At 29.1% G+C, this 20,927-nt stretch overlaps 3 protein-coding genes across 9 annotated transcripts in view; 2 read left to right on the forward strand and 1 right to left on the reverse strand.

The window, feature by feature from the left end:
- Positions 1–2,393, forward strand: part of LOC114880601 (eyes absent homolog 4) — a 53,832-nt gene extending 51,439 nt beyond the window's left edge. For all 3 annotated transcript variants that reach the window (XM_046286059.1, XM_046286061.1, XM_046286060.1), the window contains exon 9: positions 9–2,393. In XM_046286059.1, coding sequence (XP_046142015.1) covers positions 9–190 — 182 coding nt within the window. In that variant the 3' untranslated portion in view covers positions 191–2,393. The remainder of the gene's footprint in view (positions 1–8) is intronic.
- Positions 2,394–2,501: 108 nt separating this feature from the next.
- Positions 2,502–5,909, reverse strand: LOC114880600 (digestive cysteine proteinase 1). Of its 2 annotated transcripts, none has more exons than XM_046286058.1 (12): positions 5,680–5,909; positions 4,965–5,014; positions 4,736–4,888; positions 4,487–4,659; positions 4,311–4,415; positions 4,075–4,234; positions 3,807–3,999; positions 3,528–3,742; positions 3,356–3,456; positions 3,148–3,279; positions 2,868–3,057; positions 2,502–2,796 (listed from the first exon to the last, which is right to left on the reverse strand). In XM_046286058.1, the coding sequence occupies exons 2-12, from the start codon at positions 5,002–5,004 to the stop codon at positions 2,612–2,614; spliced, it is 1,647 nt and encodes a 548-aa protein (XP_046142014.1). In that variant the 5' UTR covers positions 5,005–5,014; positions 5,680–5,909; the 3' UTR covers positions 2,502–2,611. The 2 variants fall into 2 exon arrangements, with proteins under 2 accessions (XP_046142014.1, XP_029052622.1); XM_029196789.2 differs by having other exon boundaries at positions 5,549–5,907.
- A 4,371-nt stretch (positions 5,910–10,280) lies between these two features.
- LOC114880605 (trafficking protein particle complex subunit 2-like protein) lies at positions 10,281–19,219 on the forward strand. Of its 4 annotated transcripts, XR_003790102.2 has the most exons (7): positions 10,281–10,743; positions 10,802–10,974; positions 11,056–11,143; positions 11,224–11,303; positions 11,380–11,411; positions 11,907–12,730; positions 12,902–19,219. XR_003790102.2 is itself a non-coding variant. In XM_029196808.2 (6 exons), exons 1-6 carry the CDS (start codon positions 10,711–10,713, stop codon positions 11,975–11,977), a joined length of 477 nt encoding a protein of 158 aa, XP_029052641.2. In that variant the 5' UTR covers positions 10,281–10,710; the 3' UTR covers positions 11,978–19,219. The 4 variants fall into 4 exon arrangements, 2 of the variants coding, with proteins under 2 accessions (XP_029052641.2, XP_029052642.1); XM_029196808.2 differs by having other exon boundaries at positions 11,907–19,219; XM_029196809.2 differs by lacking the exon at positions 11,907–12,730 and having other exon boundaries at positions 10,282–10,743.
- Positions 19,220–20,927: the final 1,708 nt, after the last annotated feature.

Below are 20,927 nucleotides of genomic sequence, written 5' to 3' on the forward strand. Positions count from 1 at the left end.
ATTTTCAGGAAAAGAAAGTTGTTTTGGAAGAGTAATAGCACGATTCGGTCGAAGATGCACTTACGTAGTGATAGGCGACGATTCGGACGAAGAAACGGCAGCACGTGCCCATAACTTCCCATTTTGGAGAATAAATAGTCATTCGGACATACAGTCATTGTACAACGCCTTAGAAATGGGATTTCTTTAAACAAGATCTACTTATAAAAAAAAGGATTGGATGCGAGAAAAATGAATCTGTTATAATATGTCCAATGAAAGAATACTTTCGCAAGATATTTCTATATTCTTTAGTGCGCCTTAAGATAGCGCTTTTATTGAGCGAACCGTTTTAACATTCCTACTATTTATCGATCGTAATACGTGAATTTGGGGATCGACTGTTCCTCTGAAATCGCCATATACATATAATTAATTACATGGCTATTCGTCGATCGTCAAATATGACCGATCGGAACAGGGTCCACAAGTGATATACAATGCAAGTAACAGAAAGTAACGAAAAAAAAAAGAAAATTGAAGATGAAAGATTTATATATAGTATGGAGAATATTTTCAATTAATTCCTGCATACTTTCGACCATACAATTTAACAATTGATTCGTTAACAGTTATTTTTTGCGTACTTAAACTAGTTGTATTACTTGCTCTAAAAGCGCGGCAAATTTAAAATTGGTCGAAAATGTTCTTAGATTCGCAGGCGAGATACCGTTACGCATAACTTTGTTAGTTATAATATTTTAATAAATATATATTTTGAAATCTTTGACAATTTTACACAAATATTGTGATACAGTGTTTAATCCAATTATTTAATTATAAAATAATCCCAGTAAACGTAATACAGCATGGTCGAACGGATGCTTACTTTGTGGAAGTTTATAGTCACGTTTTTATTAGTTATATTATACATAGGGAATATATTTGACTGAAATATTATTCATTCGTATCATTTATTTGTTCGTACGTATTAAATACTAATAGAATATTTAGGTACATATATTTTTGAATCGTCCATATCATGGTGTGGTTTAGAAACATTTTTCAGATTTCAAATATTTCGAATTATCCTAGGCAGATGTAGCAGATTATATATGTATAGGTCGTGAGAGTAATTGAAATTTATAATTTTACGATATATATTAAGAATGGCGTAAAATGACGTTTTCAGAATGTACGAGTTTATGTTATATACTGAAAATTTTAATTAATAAAATAAAAAAAAATAGGATTAGCAAATGATAACCAAAGTTAACGTCGTTGAATAACTGTAAAATCAATTTATATGTTTTTGAAATAATATCATATATTCAATAAGTAAACATTTGCCAGAATAAATACGGCAAAATTTGTGCAAATTACATTCTTAAATCAATCAATTTTTTTTTTTTAATTTAGACGTCTATTTTATAATAAAAAGTCAATTACTTTTTCTAGAAAAACATGAAAGTTGCTTATTGTTTGAAAAATCTATAGAGAAATATATAAAATGCAAAGTACATTAATACATGGTTTAGTAAACTTAATAGCACAAAATCTGCACAAGCTATAAAATCGCGAGAAAACCTAGTTTTAAATAAAATTACTTATTGGTGTATTATTCATTTCGAAATTCGACTGAGTAAAAAGTTTAAATCATTCAAATTATATTTAAAAATAAAATTATATCAAGAAATTCATTTAAAACTGGTATATTTATTTACACTTTTGAGAGATTCATTTTTTCAAATAACTGTATTTTTATGTTACATTCACATTGTAATTACACTGATCAAACATGACAAGTGTGGATCTGTGTATTAAAATAGATTGTCGGATGTAAAAGAAATTATGTAACATTACTACAATTATTATATAAAAATTTACACACGATCAAATAATTAATTATCCATTTGATTTGTATAAAATTCCTTTCGTCGATATATTCAATTTTGTATGGTACGCACAGCGATGTATAATTTAAGAAACTGTATTACGTAAATTGTGCCTATTGAAATTACATATATTTTTGTAAGTAATTGTTATCATACTTCCAGTGTCAGGCTTTCCAATACAACAGATGATAGTTTAATACAAGATTAGATTTTTCAGTGTATAGCAACAATTTCTATATTAAGATAAAAACGTGACATTGTTTATTTGCATAAGTGTCCATATTTGTTTATGCTTTTTTACTTTGTGGACTAGCGAATCAGAATTACCACGTAATTTGCTGTAAATTCATCGTATCTGTGCGTTCTTGGTTATTCACATGCTTTTTTTTTAAATAACAAAACAGGAAAGAAAATTATAAAAGTGCTTTCAATTGCTACCGATATTCAATAAAAATCATTTTGTTCATGTTTCTACAACGTTAATTTTCATACGATCCAAATAAAATTACGTCTCATTTACCTTGTACTATTTGTATTTAAACATCGGATATAACTTTAACAGTATATTTACTCGTTTTTAGTTATTTTTTTTCTCGTTTCAGTATATTTTTGTGTACAAACAGAAAATAGAATTTAACATTTTATTTAAAAGAAAATATATAATTTCCATTTTACAAACTTATACATACATATATGTTTATACTAAAAACGTAAAATAGTGTATTATTTGTTCGTTCTTACATGGTAACATATGTTGGTGTTGTTAATACTCCACAATTATTCTTTTCTTGAGACATAAGAATGTAACCATCATTACCCCAGTAATTTGACCATGAATTCTTGATCAGCCAATAATCTTTTCCATTCAGTTGACCGTAACCAACAGCTAAAACTGCATGATCCAATGCTTCTTCTGTGTTATCTTTGGGTAAATAAATTATATTTATATCAAACATCATTTAAAAAATAACAAAAAATATTATATTTACTTACCACAGGCTGAATCATAATATACACCGTGAGAATAGAATGAAAATGTTTTATGAGAAGCATCAATTGCGACTGAAACTGGTCCGTGCTTCGCAATGGCAATTTTCAAAGCATTGGGATCTCCAGATGTAACATTCACGTAACCAGTAATCTTAGCTGCCCTTGTAACGTTATTAACATGACAATAACCGTCCTAAAAAGAAAAATATCAACACGTATTAATCTCTATGTATTCTAGATAATCATAATTGCACTGAAAAAGCATGTATTTCTTTTGATTTACCTGTCCAAGATAACCACCGTATTCATCCTCTGCGGGGAGACCTCCATGTTTCATGATCCACTGATAAGATCGAAAATCTTCACCACCATCACAGCCATTATTTCCAAAACCCCATGAACAGTCAATAAGAGCCTATAATAATTATAGAAAAATAATAAATATTTCCTATTTATACCATTTGTAATAACCGCATTCTTAATTTCTTTACCTGTTGAGATAAGCGTACTAATTTTCCATATTTCATATAATAAGCGCCTTCGACGGCACCTGTTGTACCAAAACTCCAACAAGAGCCACAAACAGATTGATCTATTTAATCAAAAATAATTATTCATTGATTTAAAATCTATAAGATTTGTTAAATAAATGTAAATACCAACCTTTAACAGGAGTAACAGCACCATAAAGCCTCCAGTCTAAAGAATCTGGAACTTCGGTCACTTCTTCAGTATTATAAGGGAAAGGTTGTCCTCCATTATAGCCTTTGGTGTATTGTTTACCACGTAAAGCTTTTAATTCTAAATCAGTACGATCTACTAAATGGTTAACATCTAATTGATAGTCCTTACTAACGCGATTGGTCGAATGAATAAATCTGAAAATGTTTTAAATGAAAATAATTATTACATAATTACAGTATATAAATGCGTAATGCATACCTTAAATTCTGTCTGAAAACTTCTTTGCGTGCCAATTCGTCTACTTCACTTATGTATTCCTTGTTATGAGCCTTCTTGAAATTTTCGAACGCTTCGTGCATATGTGCGTCGTAATTATGAACGAATTCACGCATAGGATTGAATGTATATATGTGTTTGTCTCCGGGTCCAGGGAAACTAACGCACGTTACATCTATTAAAAAACATTATTTAGTTAAAATATTATTGAATAAAATTTATATGAATAGAAAGAAAATATTCCACGTACTTTCCCCAATTTCAAACACTTCTGAATTAGGTGTCTCAGAAGAGTACCAATCATAATCCAAATAGTAATGATCATAATGAGAACCCAAGAGGCTATTAAATCCTCTCATTTCATACTTTACAGGAATTGGTTCTTTAAATTGAGGTATATGAGGAGATTTCTACAATCAATTATAAAATAATTAAACAGATACTACTAATTGTAAGTAATAATAAGTAATAATGTAATTATTTTACCTTGTATCTTATCCAAAGAGTATATTTGTTTGTTTTCTCGTTAATACTTTCTACAAGCCTCCATTTTTCACATAATAATCCATTAATTATTTCTTCCCCAATACACTGAAACAGAGTTGAATATCACAATTCAATGTTAAGTATAAATAAAGGAAAAGGAGAAAATATTATTTTACCTCCATTCCTGAGGTATCTGGAATAATGGTTTGAGGCTTAATCTTCAATTGGCTAGTACCATTTACTTCAAAACATGTTTCTTCGTTTGAAATACTTTCTGAAGTCATCGGAGCTATTTTTATACTTATTCCATAAGATCCTTTACCTGACAGTTGGAAAGTTTTCACCATTCCTAATTAAGTCAAAAGTAAGTTAACATTTTATTCAGAAAGATTAACAAAAGACTGACTGGTTTAAATGTCAATTACCTCCATAATAATCTATTCTGCTAGATCCACTTTTACCATCATACCATGCATAAAATGGTTCTCGAATTTCAGCATATGGGATATACAAGGTTCCCTTTGCTGTGTAAGTAGTGCTAAATGTTGGAGATTTAACAGCCTCAATATCAAAATTACCTATCAAAAATGATATATATTTATTTAGATACTTTTATTACATGATATATAAACGTATTAATAAATACAATCTTACCTATTATTATCAAAGAGAAAATTATAGTGAAAGCACGCATTTTTATGTTTCTGGAACAGAAATAACCAACACAGTATTAGATTAGATATTTACGTCGTAAATATCCAGAGTATATGTAAATAGTAATTTTGATAACATTATGATCTCATTACTAGTGTGTATATTCCTAATAAAAAGGAGTCACATTGATAACATACACACATATTCAGAAAAATCATTGCTTCTCTTTTGTTAAATTAATTTGGTAGCAAAATAATTATAAAAGCTGACAATGAAATTATAAATTAAACAAATAAGTCAATAAAGGGCTGCATTTCGTCTTATCGTTAGGAGAAAACCAAAAATTTTTGGTTAAAAATATCAAATCTTATAGACCTGAAATACCTATAATATTTGATATTTTTTAATCAAAAATTTTTGGTCCCCTAAGACGAAGTTTAACCGTTATTTTTGTAAAAATTGCGACCTTTTGAAAGAAACAATCAATTTCAAGTGTTTCTACAGTTTGAAACAAAATGTATAACCCAAAGAAACTTCATTAAAAATACATAAAATTGGATTAGTCGTATTCATCTTTCACTTACAGTAATTGACCTGTATAATGATTTTTACAGAAGACATTAATTAAAACAAGAAATAATTTTCTTCACATTACACGTACTACTCCGAAGCCGTAAAATGTAAATATAAACATGATCTGACAAATTCTCAGCACCTTCAGCACTTCTTTCAGAATTCATGAACTTATATATACGACTGCGGTTGGTAACAATGCTTCCGACAATTTAAACGGGATAAAGTCCAATGTTTTTCAATTTGTTTTGTGCTTCATGTTTCCGTCACAACGTAGTTATTAATCATTTTGAAAATATCCAAGTTATGACGCTTAGCACTCTACAGGGTGTCTCAGAACTGGGATAGGACCCGTGGAGGGATGATTGCTAAGGTCATTCTAAACAACTTTTTCTTTTGCCAAAATGTTGGTTAAGGCTTCGTTTTTGAGTTATTAACGAAAAACACTGGCCAATCAGAGCGCGCCTTTAGCGCGGGCCGAACCGCGAGAGTGTTGGGTATGCACTGCGTTCAAGCCGTAGTCAAAGAGAAGGTATAATAAGAGGCGACACTCTGAGAGAGAAACTACTTGTAGAGAGAAACAAAGTGATACAACCCATTTAAGGGAGCCACCTCATGTAAATGGCCTGTTTTTCAAGAATTTTTTGTGGAAAATGTAATGCGCCGATTGATTTAAAATTTGGAGTGTCATTTATTCACGTTATGATCTAAACACAAATATTTTTTATAAATGTTGATTGTTAATAAGGATGGTGCAATGGCGGCTTGAAAATGGCATCTTGGAAATTCGCCGTGCAGTGTACAGTGCACAAAAATGATGTGAAACAAAAAAATCAAAATGGAATAGCTACTTTATGCAAAAACGCTCAGCACGACATTTTTCTTTTTTTTAAATTTTCAAAATTGCGAAAATGGCAAGGTTTTGGAGAAAAAACTGGAGTTTCGGCTTTGAAAAATTCTGAATAACAGTATTTTAAATAAAAAAAAAAAAATCGGAGAATGTCATGCTGAGGCCAATTGTTTATAAAATATATATGCCAAGTTTCATAAAGATCGAGTAATTAGTTTTTGAGCTACGTTGCACGGCGCGAAAAATTTTGCGTTTCGAGAAAAACGCATTGGAAAGTTGAGTAACAGATACTTCGCCCAATACAACCGTTCACTTGATTTTGAAAATAACATACAAGGACATCTCGGATCACTTTCTAACTTTTTTTATCGCATTCCCGAGGAAATTTCCTATCGATATCAGCGAAAAAAAAAAATGCGAAAAAATTTCATTTTACATGAGGTGGCCCCCGTAAAGGTCCATTCGGCAATCTTCGTTTTCAGCCGTGAACAGTCGTGAAAGCGCGACCAGTTTGTACTGTGGATTTACGTACATACCCTATTTTGTGGAAACTTCTTTGTCAGAATGCTCCAAAAAGCAAGAGTTTATGGCATTTCAGACCGTCATAAACCGGGAATTCTATTTTACTTCGCACCCATGTGGGTAAAAATATGTATCATTTATGTAGAAATGTAACTGGTTTTATTCATCCTTGTAACAATTTTCCTCTAGAATATTTATTAGTTATTTATTAGATTAAAAATTTATTATACACTTAAATATAGTAATAGGGATTTTAAAACTTGCGTTAAAAAAGATAGGAGACTTCATATTGTATTAAATTTGTAAATATTGTAATGTCTTCAAATATATTATCCGAAACCTTCTCTCATCCTATTGTATAATTGTGTAATTTATGTTCAAATATATTTTCTAATATTATCATTTTATTATATTTCTTACTTTCCCACTTTTCAATTATGTAAAATTAATGTAAATACTTCGATTAATAATATACAGCAAAATTGACGATGCAAAAAGGTTTCTAGTTATAAAAGATTGTTATGAAAAGAAAGTATTATGTACATACATCCAATTCACTCAAACTTCCCGCTCGTTGATACAACCCATTTAAAGGGACAGCGAATCGTCGACATCAAAGGTGCCGCCGGGAGTGTCGCCTCTTGTTATACCTCCTCTTTGCCGTAGTCGTGATCAAGTGCATCGGCACCACGTCGGTGTAATAGGATTCGTTGTTCATGAGCAACCAATAATTCGATACTATTATTCCTTTCTGTTTTTAATTCATTATTCAATACAACTTTTGCCCAACGAATCCTATTATATCGATGTGGTGCCGATGCACTTGATCACGACCACGATTTGAACGCAGAGCATGTCCAACACTATTGCGGTTCGGCCCGCGCTATAGGTGCGCTCTGATTGGCCAATGTTTTTCGTTAATAACTCGAAAACGAAGCCTTAACCAACATTTTGGCAAAGGAAAAAGTTGTTTAGAATGACCTCAGCAATCATCCCTCCACGGGTCCTATCCCAGTTCTGAGACACCCTGTATTCAAACATTATTAAAGTTTTTATTTTCATGCTTATAAAGAACGATGTCCAAAAGTGGCCAAAATTTGCCCATCATATATTTGTATGAAATTAGTCTATCTTTATGTTTTTGAACCTGCTAATTGCCAAAGTTTGGGGAACTTTGTGAAAATGCATTTTCTTTGTATAAAAATCTTGTTTTGGGGGAAGCGTTATCGTACATTTTGAACAGTTTTTTTTGCATTTGAAAGAGCGATAAGTCATTTTGATAGGTTTTTTCCGTAGTTTACGAATTTAAGAATAAAAGTGTTCCATTACATCACGTTTTTTATGTAAGAATCGTCGTTATTAGTGTCAGTAAGTGGCGCGCCTTCGTTACTTGTGAAGACTCTTGCAGGTATATTGGGATTTTTTAAACATTTAAAATAACAACTTTTGCAGTATGCACTGTCGGATGATAATATATAGGATGACAATATAGGATGGACGTGATTTTTTTTCTAGTGAAATACTGCAACTGTTACATTTATTAACCATATTTATATACTAACGTATAAGAAGTCACAAAGACTAATACAGGATGAAAGACGTTAACGATAACTTCGCGGGCTGTTTGTTCTGGCTGATTTTCTATTGTTCCGAAAACCAATAATATGCAAGAATCAAATGAATAAAGCGACGAATTATGGATGCTGATAACAGTGTAGCCAAACGGAGAACTTGGGAGAACGTTTGCAGCACGCCAGAACGATAGTGGGGATGCGCTGCCAACGCACACCGAAGTGCCGAGCGACATACATACATATACAGCGTGCTCTTTGCTTCGGTTTGTTGGTTACATTACTTCATAAACGGTTAAAAACATTTTTCACTTTTCAAATCTTCTTTTAAACTTACATCAAAAACGTGATGTAATGGAACACTTTTGTTTTCAAATTCGTAATCTACGAAAAAACCTATCAAAATGACTTATCGCTCTTTCAAAAGCAAAAAAACTGTCCAAAATGTTATAAGGTAACGCTTCCCCCAAAACAAGATTTTTATGCAAAAAAATGCATTTTCACAAAGTTCCCCAAACATTCGTAATTAGCAGGTCCAAAAACATAAAAATAGACTAATTTCATACATTTATATGATGTGGCAAATTTTGGCCACTTTTGGACATCGTTGTTTTTGTAAGCTGTAATACTTTCTATGTAATTTAAGTAATATATCATTAATGCAATTAATGATATTTTAAAATAAACTATATCTGAAATAAAATTCGTAATGTTTAAATTTAAAATATCCCTTTCAATCGGCAACTTTCTATACAAGTTTTAATTTCGAAAAACGAATAAACTTTTATTTTTGAAACTTGTTTTAGCACTGTACTGACATTCAAAATTTGCTTCTTCTGGAAGGAACAATTTTAAAGAAATATTCTTTATATTTGGCTACAACGTGCACATTTATTATTCTTGTTACATTACAGTGTGAGTCAGCTTTATTGTTAAAAGATTACCATCAGCAAACAGGAAATGAAATCAATTAAAAAAAATTAGTTTTTCGTAAAACAATTAAGATAAAAAGATAACATATTTTCAAATAATGATTAGCGTTACTTTTTATCTTTAGCGAAGAGAGAAACAATGAATTTGTTATTCAGTTAATTGATAACGCGTGTCATATTCTGCAAAATAAGCATAAACGAAAGATAATTAAAAGCATTTTGTTGTCTCACATTTTTGCACATACAGCATCGTTTTAAATGATATAAACCGTCGATAATTGCAATCATTTTGTATATACATATGTATATGTAATATATCAGCGAACAATTTTACGTTGGCAACAAATTAATTTTGTATTCGGTTAAATTTACATGTTTGATACTAAAGTTTATTATACATACATTAATTTAATTCCTGATCAATCGATTTAACTTTGATCGATGTCTCAACGTTCTAAAGTTATTAATTTATACAAAACGGTACGAATTATTTCAATTTTATTCTGATATATTGAGAACTTATTATTTATTATATTAAATACATTGTTTTATACTAAACTAATGATTACACAACATGCAATATGTAATGATAAAAATGGCTAGCATTCGTTTAATTATATAGATTTAAGTTATATTTTCTATTAGTAAGTGATATTTCTAGCTCTTATTTATGGGGCGCGACTATCCAAGAGGTTATGATTTTTTCAGAAGAAAATTAAAAAGAGCGTTCGAAAAAAACAAAGAAGAACGTGACCCTGAAAAAATCGAAAAAATGTTGGAACATGGTAACTTTGTTATTAACGAATTGGAAGCTATGTATAAGCTACGCAAATACAGAGAACTAAAAAAAAGATATTATTAAAAATAATATTAAAATAAATTATAAACAATTTATAAATATATTTATATACGTAGGTGCAAAAAATGTATGTTTTGTTTGTTCTATGAAACTCTGTTATTTTACTATATAATTTGTAAGAATTTATTTTTATTTTGTTTACAAATACGACAATTGTTGATAATTTTTTAATATCTTAATACAACAATGAAATATACTGTGTGTAATACTTTATTTCGAAAATACATATTTCTATAATTAAACAAATATTTGAATTTATTTACGTAGTTCATCATCACACTTCAGTTGTCAAAAGTGACATTATAATTCTCGTGTTATGGAATACAAACAATATCAGTACATACACGTTTATCATAATTTGTAACGAGTTGAAGTTTTCAGTTGTGTATTAAATATTGTTATGGATTATAATACCTCAAACCTGTAATATTAATCAAAAATGGCAGTTTGTGTAGCTGTAATTGGAAAAGATGTAAGTATACACTTTTTAAGGTTAAGATAATGTATTTACATTTGAAAACTTATTTCAGAATTCCCCAAAATATATTAGGTGTGCAGATGAATCGTCAGCGTTGCAATTTCATTGTAAAGTTCATACTTCAATAGATATTATAGAAGAGAAATTAAATGTTGGAAATAAAACAGCTATAGATACAAGAGAGTTATATTTAGGTTTACTGTATGCTACTGAAGAATATAAAATGTACGTTAAGTTACTGCAATTCATTATAATCTGTTGTTAAACAGTAGTAATAATAAGAACTGTTTTATTGTTCAATTTTAGATATGGTTATGCTACAAATACAAAAATCAAGTTTGTCATAGTATTACAATCATCAAACGCATTACCAAGAGAGAGTGATGTAAAAATGGTATGGATTTGATTTTGGATTACTTGCATTTACAATTATTATTCATCAACTTAATTGACAGAAATATATTTCTTTTACAGACCTTCAAAAAATTACATGCAGCTTATTCTAATGCTGTGTGTAATCCATTCTACATTCCAGGTGATCAAGTTAATTCCAGGTACTTCACTTTAATTTATTGTTACAATTATAATGTGTGTAAAAAAATTTAGTAAGTCATACATGTCTGTTTTCAGGTCTTTTGATGTATCAGTAATGGAAATAATGGGTATTTTGTAGATTTTAATAAAATATATTATTTAAGATTAAAATATCATACATATAATTCAAATCGGTGAAACCTCTGTTAAATTATGTATAAATTATTATAGAGATTGACTTTTGCTATGTAGAGCAAGATTAGTTGAAAAATTGTATCTATATAGAATTTGTAATATTTTAATTTTATAATTTATACATTTTTACATTTACTGAAAAAATCGTAAATAATCATAAATTGAAATAACATATCAAATAAAGATATAGAATGTAGAATATTACAAACCTTCAATGTCAACTTCTGCTTGTTTCTTCTTTCTTGGTAGAGTAAGTTGTATTCAAATCTTTTGCACAACTAATACTAAATAACATTCATTAAAGTCTACTTGTTAACTGTAAAAAATTGCATAACAGAGATAAATTTTTTGCACTAGTACCTATAATAAATTCTAGAAATTTAGTAATGAATGTTCAAAATTATATTAATTGGAATTACAATTTTCAGCTTATCAAAACAAGATAATATCATTGAGCAGTTTAAATCATCTACAAGGAACTAATATCAGAAACAAGTAATTTTCTCAACAACTTGTAGCACAAGTGACATCATTTAAAGTCGAACAATGAAAGAACATCAATATCAGATATGTAATTGAAATCATGGCAGAGAATTGTATTTAACAATTATTTAAAGAAAAGGAGAAAAAGTAAAAAGCTTTCAGATAATGAGTTAAAAAAAAAATAAATTCCATCTTACACAACTCAAAAATTCTGTTTTTATAAATAAGATTTTATACATTTCGACAAAACATTACATTGTTTAGTTACAACGACAACATATTTAAAACAAATTTTTAAATCTATCTTTTTCATTATCTCAAAACTTCGCAACACACATTTTTAAAAAATTTCAAAAGAACAAAAAATAGGACGCTCAGTCCAATTGATTGTGCCCATTGTAGTATTATTTCCTGTTTGCTTTTTTGTAATGATATCCTTTATTGTCTCTATTTTACAAAAACAAAGAAGCAACACTGATATATTGCTCAACCGACGACGACGTAACTGATGATATATAATTTGTTAGGAAACGCGATGAAGGTTCATCTGCGCTGTGTTGCGTTTACAAAATTAATCAGCACAACCCGCAGAATCGTATTCTCTACAATACAACTAGAAAAATAGTTTTATTTGAGACGATGCAAATCATCCCTAAGTGTCTGACGTTTCTCGTCTCAACGGGATGACATTAATCAGTGAAATTAAAATTCGATGTGGGGTTCTCCAGTTCTTAAGAACATGAAAATACACTACCAACAGACTTTTCTTGTAATAATAATAATAATAATAATAATATTTTTACCATATAAATGATAGAAACATTCAAATGCTAATTATATGTACAGAGTATGATGTAGCATTTAGGATCTGTTTCATGGATGGATTCAGCACTTAAAAAATGATTCATATAAACTTGTGTTTACTTTCCTCTTGTTTCAGATTTATAGCGAGCTTGGTATCCCAGTAATAATAGTTTTGGAATTAAAATATTTTGTTAATGTATTGAAGATTACCAAGGAATTCAAGGATAAGATGACGGACAATAAGGCTTACATGTTTGTATCAAGATACAAGGTGTAAATATTAATACTACATATATTTTACTTAAAATTTTTATCTTCTATCAAAGTAAATGAATACAAACAGAACTCGCTGTAACTCAGAAACAAGATTGAATTGAACATGTACAAGTAGATGAAGGTATTCACAGCTGAAATACATATAAATTACTACTGTACAAAGCACCATGTATACATATACTTAACGTAAGTTAACATTTCATTTTTATTATAATCAGAGGTAGTGTCAGTTACAAAAGTATTCGAACTCTGTTTCAAGAATGTCATTTCTTTTAAGCTAATACAAAGTGTGTACTATAAAAATTGTTTTTTGTCCTACATAGTTTACATGTAAATGCTGTTCGAATACTTTCATGCACCAATGTATACTTACATGAACTCATTTTCATTGAAATTGCTTTTAAGTGTTGAATCTATTTCTGAAATGGGTCCCACATATTACATTGCACTCTTCATATACATGTACGTGTATGTGTATATACATACTATATACACATAATATTTCAACAAAATTACTGATCTTGATTTTTTACAACAGTCGACAAAATTTTGCACAGTTAATGCAATGAATACAAATTCTTCGCGATAACAACGTAACAACTTTTATAAATGGAGTATTGACGGAGAAACTTGCATTCATTGCACATTTGGTGCAACCAAAAAAAAAACATGGGCAATTAGAAAGAAATAAAGGAGAAAAAAATAGAAGAAAAAAAAGCGTGAAAGTATGCGCGTACCATAAATGAATTCGAGAAGCGCATTTGGTGTTGAGATCGAATGGTGCATACAAGACCATAAAAAAAACTTAATCCATTGTTGATTCAACGTTATGATCAAAGAATTAAAGAAAAAAAAATTAAAAGAACACAAAATGCCAATATACAACATGTATATACAGGGTGAAGCTAAACGTATAATTGGATAGAAAATGATTCTTCACATAAACATTAATTGAAAATATAGAATAAAGCAATTAATGAAACTATTAATACCACTAAAATCTATTACTATTATTATTAGTGGTGTACAAAAGTTTGTGTCATCTATGTATAGCTAAGGAAGTGCAATTATCTTTCAATGATTTTATTTACAGATTTCCTTCACTGCAGTATCCATGTTCTATTTAAAGGTGGAACAAAATGATATTGTCAGAAACTGTTCTGATTAAAAATACTCTGTTATTTCTAAAATATAAGTAAAGTAAATTATTCTAAAGAAATGAAAACCTTATATACTACTAATAAACTGTATTTTTCACATTTTTAAAGTATTAAAAATATAAATGTAAAGCTAACAAATTTTTAAATTGAATTTCTAGAAAACAAAAACTGTTATATTATTTTAATTAATTTTTATATAAGGAATCATTTCTTGCTTCACCTTGTACGTCCTATGATGTACGAAAGAAGCTAAAAAGAACAAGAACATAAAAACGTTTAACATTGACTGAAAGACGAGAGAAAATAATAATAATAATTATAATAATCATTCATAATAACAACAAATGACAACGTGCGTGTTACTTATTAGCGTGAACGTAATTCCCTGTCGCATATTTATCTCCTTGCGTTCGTATCACCATTTGCACTTTTCCTATTCTTTCTTTTTCTTTTTTTCCCACTATTCTACACTGTGTCCCTTTAAAACACAACACACTCTTTCTTTCATTGAAGACAGAACTCTTATTCGTCACATACATACATATGTATGTACATGCACAAAAAAAAAAGAAAAAAGAAATGGCAGAATATGTTTTACTGGCTAACAATAAAGTGTTTTTCTTTTTTTCGTGAATTAAGGGAGAATGAATTATGGATATAAAGTAACTTGTCATTGGTGTAAGATCGATCGGATAAAGTACCTATGCTGATGAAACATAATACAAAGGAATGTCGCACGATTTAATAATGGTTTCTTCTTTCTTTCCTTTCTTTTTTTTTATTAAGTAACCAACTAAGGGCAGTCGGATAGAAAAACGTTAACTAAATGAATTTTATAATTACAAAAGAAATATTGAACGGCGACTAGAATGGTCAGTGTACAGCATACATAAATTTTTAGTTACATAAGTAACAACTAAAGAAATAAGGAAAATTCTAGATAACCCTGATAATTCAAAATAGCAAATTAAAATATTAGATTGAAAAATTAACCATCAATACATTGATTACTATAGAGGTCATTGATGATTGGCGTTAAGAATTTATTAGCTGTACAAATTAATTCAGTGTTTTTTTTTAAATTGAAGCTTTGTTTTAAAAAAATCACGATAACTTTAATTATTCAAATAACCGTCGTTGTTACAGTTCTGCGCTACTTATTACTAATATGGTTATTAAAAAGGCGTAGTGCTAAAGGCACTGAATTAATTTGTATATCTAATAATTTAATCAAGTAATTAACAAATGAAAGAAGACATTTTGGAATAGTATTAAAATCCCAATCAAGAAACCGAAGCATTGAATTAAAAAATTATAATTAAGTGATTAATATATAGTATTAATAACAGACTTTAAAGATTTTAAATGGTATTACTATTATCCTATAACTTAAATAGTAAATTGTAAAGTTGAATGATGGTACACTGGTGATGAAATCAGGCTTTGCTAAGGAAAGTATTTGTAATATCCCGGGCTCCTGCTCCTTTCCGTAGACACGCCCGGAGAAAAGGACAATGTAACGAAGAGGTCTCATATACAGTACTTATATGTATGCGTAGCGATCCTCTACGTTTGCGCGGGAAAATTTGAATTAATACTTGCTTTTTTTATATACTATTCAGTAATGTATTAATACATAACAATTAAAACTCATATTATTCTATTAATAAATCACTTTAAATGTTTATATCGTGAAAATTAAGATTTTGAAAATTCTTACTTCCGCTATATGTACTGCAAATTTTCCCTCTGGAAGTCAGATTTGACCACGAGTGTACCTTGCATAATTATTACAGTCAACTTATTAAAAGGTCCTAATTTTTTTCAAAATATTTGTTCTGTGTTTGCGTGTGTGTGTACATTTTAGCATTTGTTCAAGATGATTCTATTTTCATCATAATTATTTAAAAAAAAGAAAAAAACCTGACTACACGAAACAAAAAAAAAATAAAGAAATCTTTTTAGATGAGCATTGAACAAATAGAGAAACAAATAGCAATAAATGAAAAACATTGAAAATTTTGTTTCTTTCCCTCATGATTTCTTGTTATCGTGATATTTTATATATTATCTCGGCGCATCTGTTGCTGAAACCTACAGATTTTCATTTTTTGTTTCTTTACTCTTTTTATTCGATATACAATTAGTCTCTGCGGCTATGCTAGCGGCTCGATCGTTTTACAAATTAAACGCAAATTACCTTGGATTCTTTTTTTCTCGCACTTTTCATGTCGTTACTTTTTCTATTTTTTTTTTTTTTAATACTCATCGACGTTTATCGAGACGTTCGATAAAAATCTTCTCCTTTCGAATTCTACGCACGTACGTCTACACGTATGCGACTAAAGAAAGGAAAAAAGAAAGAAAAACAAAAAGAAAAAGAATCACGAAAAAATTAGAGCGACTTATCATATCACAGTATCGTACGCAAAGCTTATATGAAATCGCAGATAGAACAGTATAAAGGCCAAATGGCGACACTATACGCTCTTTTTTTTCTTCTTCACGGTATTATAATAATTATCTGAGGAGGACAATATCTTTTTTTTTTTTGTTTATATCTCACTTTTTAAGAAGAAGCATTTGAAAACAGCATTCTCCGCACACTTTCTTCTCCTTTCTCTCTCACACATACTTTCTGATTCTTTCTCATTCTCTCCGCTACTCTTTCCTTTTTCTTGTCTTTTTACTTTTTTCGTTCACTTCTTCGTTTGTTACACACTCTATGGCAATGATTCTTTTACACCCATGATCCATGATAATCTTTTGCACGAATCTGAGGTTCTCAGTATTATTAGTAACAAAATAGTAAAGCGGTAGCCGTTTTATGGTTTTTTTACGTATTCTGACGATAAATCGGTGGTTTGTGTTTACGAATGGTGGATTTATACGATAGAACTCCTTTTATTTAAAATTTTATTTAACCGTCGAATGACGGACCGCGGAAAGAGCCCTAATTTCAATTTAATTTACATTTTCATTTTCTAAACTTTACTACTATTACTTTAAAAATTATTCTTCCAATATATGAAACTTTTTCGTTTATCCCAGACTCCGCTGTTCAAGGATTAATAGAATGATTAGGGTAATACAACATAAAAGATAATCTACCCATGGTTAATATTAAAATCGCATTTGATTACCGTTTTCGGAGATAGTGTTTTATACTTTTGTTCAAATGAAATTGCATTACTTTTGTTTAAGTTGAAAATGTGTTACATTATTCTTTTAATTAATGAAGATGTTTGTTAAAGATAAATTAATGCTGTTTAATACAAATATTAGATGTACAAATTAATTCAAAGTAATTTATTTTAAAGTAATGATAATTCCAGTTATTGAAGTAATCGTTGTTGTTATATCTTCGCGCCATTTTTCAAATACACAGAAGCGCGGAAAAATATTCAAATTTAAAATAATAATTAAGAAGATGTAATACTACAAATACCGAATTAATTTACACACCTAATACAATCTTAAGCCTTAATCTCTGGCATTTCCAGAGTGTTTTTCAATTCTGTCCACCAGTTCTGGTATTCAAGTAACAAATATCTAAATTCTAAAGTACTGATTCCATATATGTATCCAATTGTTATAAAAATCGTAAGACAAGGATTTAATTGAGCTTAGAAGGCATAAAGATTCAAAGTCGTGTGCCCTTACTAGCAGTCAACGTGTTAAATAAATTATTATTATTATAACTTTTGTTAATTACTGCTGATGAAAATTCTAGAACAAAACAGTAAAACCTTTATAATAAAACAAAATTTTTTATTGTTCGAATACTCTATTAGCCCTTCGTTGCATGAAATCCTTATATTTTTTTAAATATTTGTGATTTTAATTTTTGAAAATTTTTAATGTTATACATTTCTACAGCAGCGAAAGAACTGTATTTTTTTTTAAATTAGAAAAAGAAATTATGCAATAAAGAGTTAAACTGATAAATGAATTCGTGACCTTCCCATATGTTTTGCATCAAAATAATTGTTGACTTTTTAGTAAATCTTACAAAAATTGTCCCAAGCTCAGTATGTTAAAATAATTCTGTGGGAAAAAATGTGAAAGTCATGAATTTAATTGCCAATCTAGTAATTATTCGAAACTTTATACACGTTCAAAAAAATAAAGTTCTATTTTCAGTTTCTTCACTATTTCAATCTTCAAATTCGAGATCGATGCTTTTTATTAGGAAAGAAAAATTGTGTCTAAAAATTTTATTAAAGCACCACGAATTATCGTCCGAATACATATTATCACCGGCAAAGTACAGTATGCAAGTAATATTCGATGATAATTTCACTTTGTTTTTCTTTCATTTTGGCCACTTAGCTCTGCAGAAGCAATATCTCAATTATAAAATTCGCGATTATCACAATTACTTATTTATACTCCCTAATCACATAAATCATTAAAAAGAAAAAAAGATATGTATACATAAATAAACTTATATCATATTTCGAATCGCTGTAAAAAAATTCCATATTATTCAGTCAATTTCGACGCGTGAAAAAAACAAAAGAAAAAAAAGAGAGAAAACGAAATTAAGTGGGGAAAAAAGAAACTCGAATATTACTTTATACTGTTTCTTTTTTCTTTTAAATACCTATGAAAGGGAAAACTTTGGTAACATACTAAACGTTGGCAACAACATTCTTTCTCTCCATTGTTCATTAGTTTTCTTTTCGTTAGTTTCAGCTGGGCAGCACAGCCTTTATCATACACGCAAAATAACTATTTCTTTTTTTCTGTGTTTCTTAAATTCTTTTTATACGGCACAAGCACTCTGCGATAACTTTTGCTTTTCTTCTTCGTTACCAATTAGTTAGCGATACAATTAATAGTTAATTAATAGTTATTAATATACGTATGTACAGCACAGAAAAACTATTTCACACTGAATAACAAATTGTACAGTGATACAAGGCTAACACTGAGATCGTTGGATACTCGTTTTTTTCTTTTCTTTGCTAAGTATTGTTTTGCCCTTTTGAACGCCACCAATACGCCTGCGATAATATTTAAACATTTCTGGAAAGTTTCTTTAATTGAGTGCGAATTCGAGACATTCAGCATTGATATTGAAGAAAATTATAATTTAATGCCAAAAATGTTTAGATAACTCGTTATGCGATTACAGTACAATTATGTAATTGGTTAAACATACCCAATTACCTCTGCGATGTTTCATGGTGTATAAACAGTACAAACCGATTCAAATTATAATGGATTCGTTTTAACCCCTTTGCTACACTTTGGAATTTTATTCGTTTGTTTAATTGTTATTTTTCTGATTATAAGAATATTCAAAATTGATATTAGTTTGAGACCTGCTCTAATATTAACACTTTACCTGCTCTAACAATGGAGTCGAATTGATCGTGACACAGACCGCTAAGAAATACACAAAGGGACTGTTAAGCAATTAAATTTTTGAAGTATTAGAAAAATAATCTGCAAAGGAGTAGTTTAAAATTTAGAAAAATGAAGATGAAAAACGAAATGAAAAAAAAATTGAAAGTCAATTAAATCATAGATGGCTCATTAACAATCAGAGACTTATTTATTAGTTTTCGATTGGTAAAGTGTTAACAATTATTACCATAAAGATCTCGTTGTTTACGTAGGAAATCGCCTTCTTAATTTATAATGTCAGTAAATTAATTTATTCTTGTTTGGAAGTTAATTAATAATACATCGACTGTCACGAAGATTATTAATTACCGACGCTACCACTTTAATGTAATTAAATAAATTAATAAATGAAACAAGAAATTTTGAAAAATTTTGGCAAATTGTAATAAATTAAAAATGAATTTCTAATACGTTAACTGTTATGGGAATTGTTTGAATACTATTAAAATCACATTGGTAATTGTATATAAAAAACTAAAGCATTTAATACAAAAATTAGGATCAAAGAATTTTAAAAAATAAAGAGGAAACAACAATTACCGTTATACTAATAATTAAGGCAACAATTTGTGAAAACTTAAGCTTCATTGTGCCAATTTAAATGTTAAATTTATCAATATAAAGAAAACAAGATATTAAATATCACTGAAAAGACGCAACTATATACTTTATAAAATAGGAACCTGAAATATTATAATAGAAAATTAATTAGTAATATCTTAGTTAATACGTTGTGATCGTAGATCTATCTCCATAGCCACGCCAAAATTCTTAGATTCAACTTCATAAGTTCAGAAACCTACGGTAAATTTCGAAAAATCGTTCGACTTTACCAAGTTAAGCAATATTAATTATTAATCGTTGTAATGTAGTACAATTAAAGAAATATGATTTCCATAGAACCTTTGTATGTTCCGAAATTTCAGTTTCAATATTCAAAATAATTTGGAAATAATATTGTTCAAAGATGCATCCTCGGTCAATACGCCTCTGCCATATTAACCATGGAATTATTTCTACCATAACAGTTAACGTGTTAACTAAAAAAATACTGTTTCTATATTTGAAAATGATATTGTTTAAAAGCACACCCAAGCATTCCAAGCGGTCAAATTGTGTAGTTTTCTGTCTCAGCGAAAGGGTTACAAAAATAATAATAATAAGAAGAATAATAAATAAATATTTTATGCACGATTCAACGAATAGTAACGCTCTCTGTCAGTGTGCTCTCCTACTTGTATGTACATACGCGTTACGTATTCCCGAGTTCAACAATTCAAGATGGGATAATAACATCAACCATTTGGCTTC

The sequence above is a fragment of the Osmia bicornis genome, chromosome 6 (assembly GCF_907164935.1).
Source record: "Osmia bicornis bicornis chromosome 6, iOsmBic2.1, whole genome shotgun sequence".
Taxonomy (NCBI): domain Eukaryota; kingdom Metazoa; phylum Arthropoda; class Insecta; order Hymenoptera; family Megachilidae; genus Osmia; species Osmia bicornis.

What these genes read in the sequence shown, in the direction of transcription:
- LOC114880600 (XM_046286058.1), bottom strand. Translation starts at nt 5,004, where the DNA reads ATGCGTGCTTTCACTATAATTTTCTCTTTGATAATAATAG. An exon ending in CAGAATAGATTATTATGGAG is followed by an intron (nt 4,660 to 4,735) that starts GTAATTGACATT and finishes TGACTTAATTAG; the next exon opens with GAATGGTGAAAACTTTCCAA. An exon ending in GTTTTCAGACAGAATTTAAG is followed by an intron (nt 3,743 to 3,806) that starts GTATGCATTACG and finishes AAACATTTTCAG; the next exon opens with ATTTATTCATTCGACCAATC.
- LOC114880605 (XM_029196808.2), top strand. Translation starts at nt 10,711, where the DNA reads ATGGCAGTTTGTGTAGCTGTAATTGGAAAAGAT. An exon ending in GAGAGAGTGATGTAAAAATG is followed by an intron (nt 11,144 to 11,223) that starts GTATGGATTTGA and finishes TTTCTTTTACAG; the next exon opens with ACCTTCAAAAAATTACATGC. An exon ending in GGTGATCAAGTTAATTCCAG is followed by an intron (nt 11,304 to 11,379) that starts GTACTTCACTTT and finishes GTCTGTTTTCAG; the next exon opens with GTCTTTTGATGTATCAGTAA.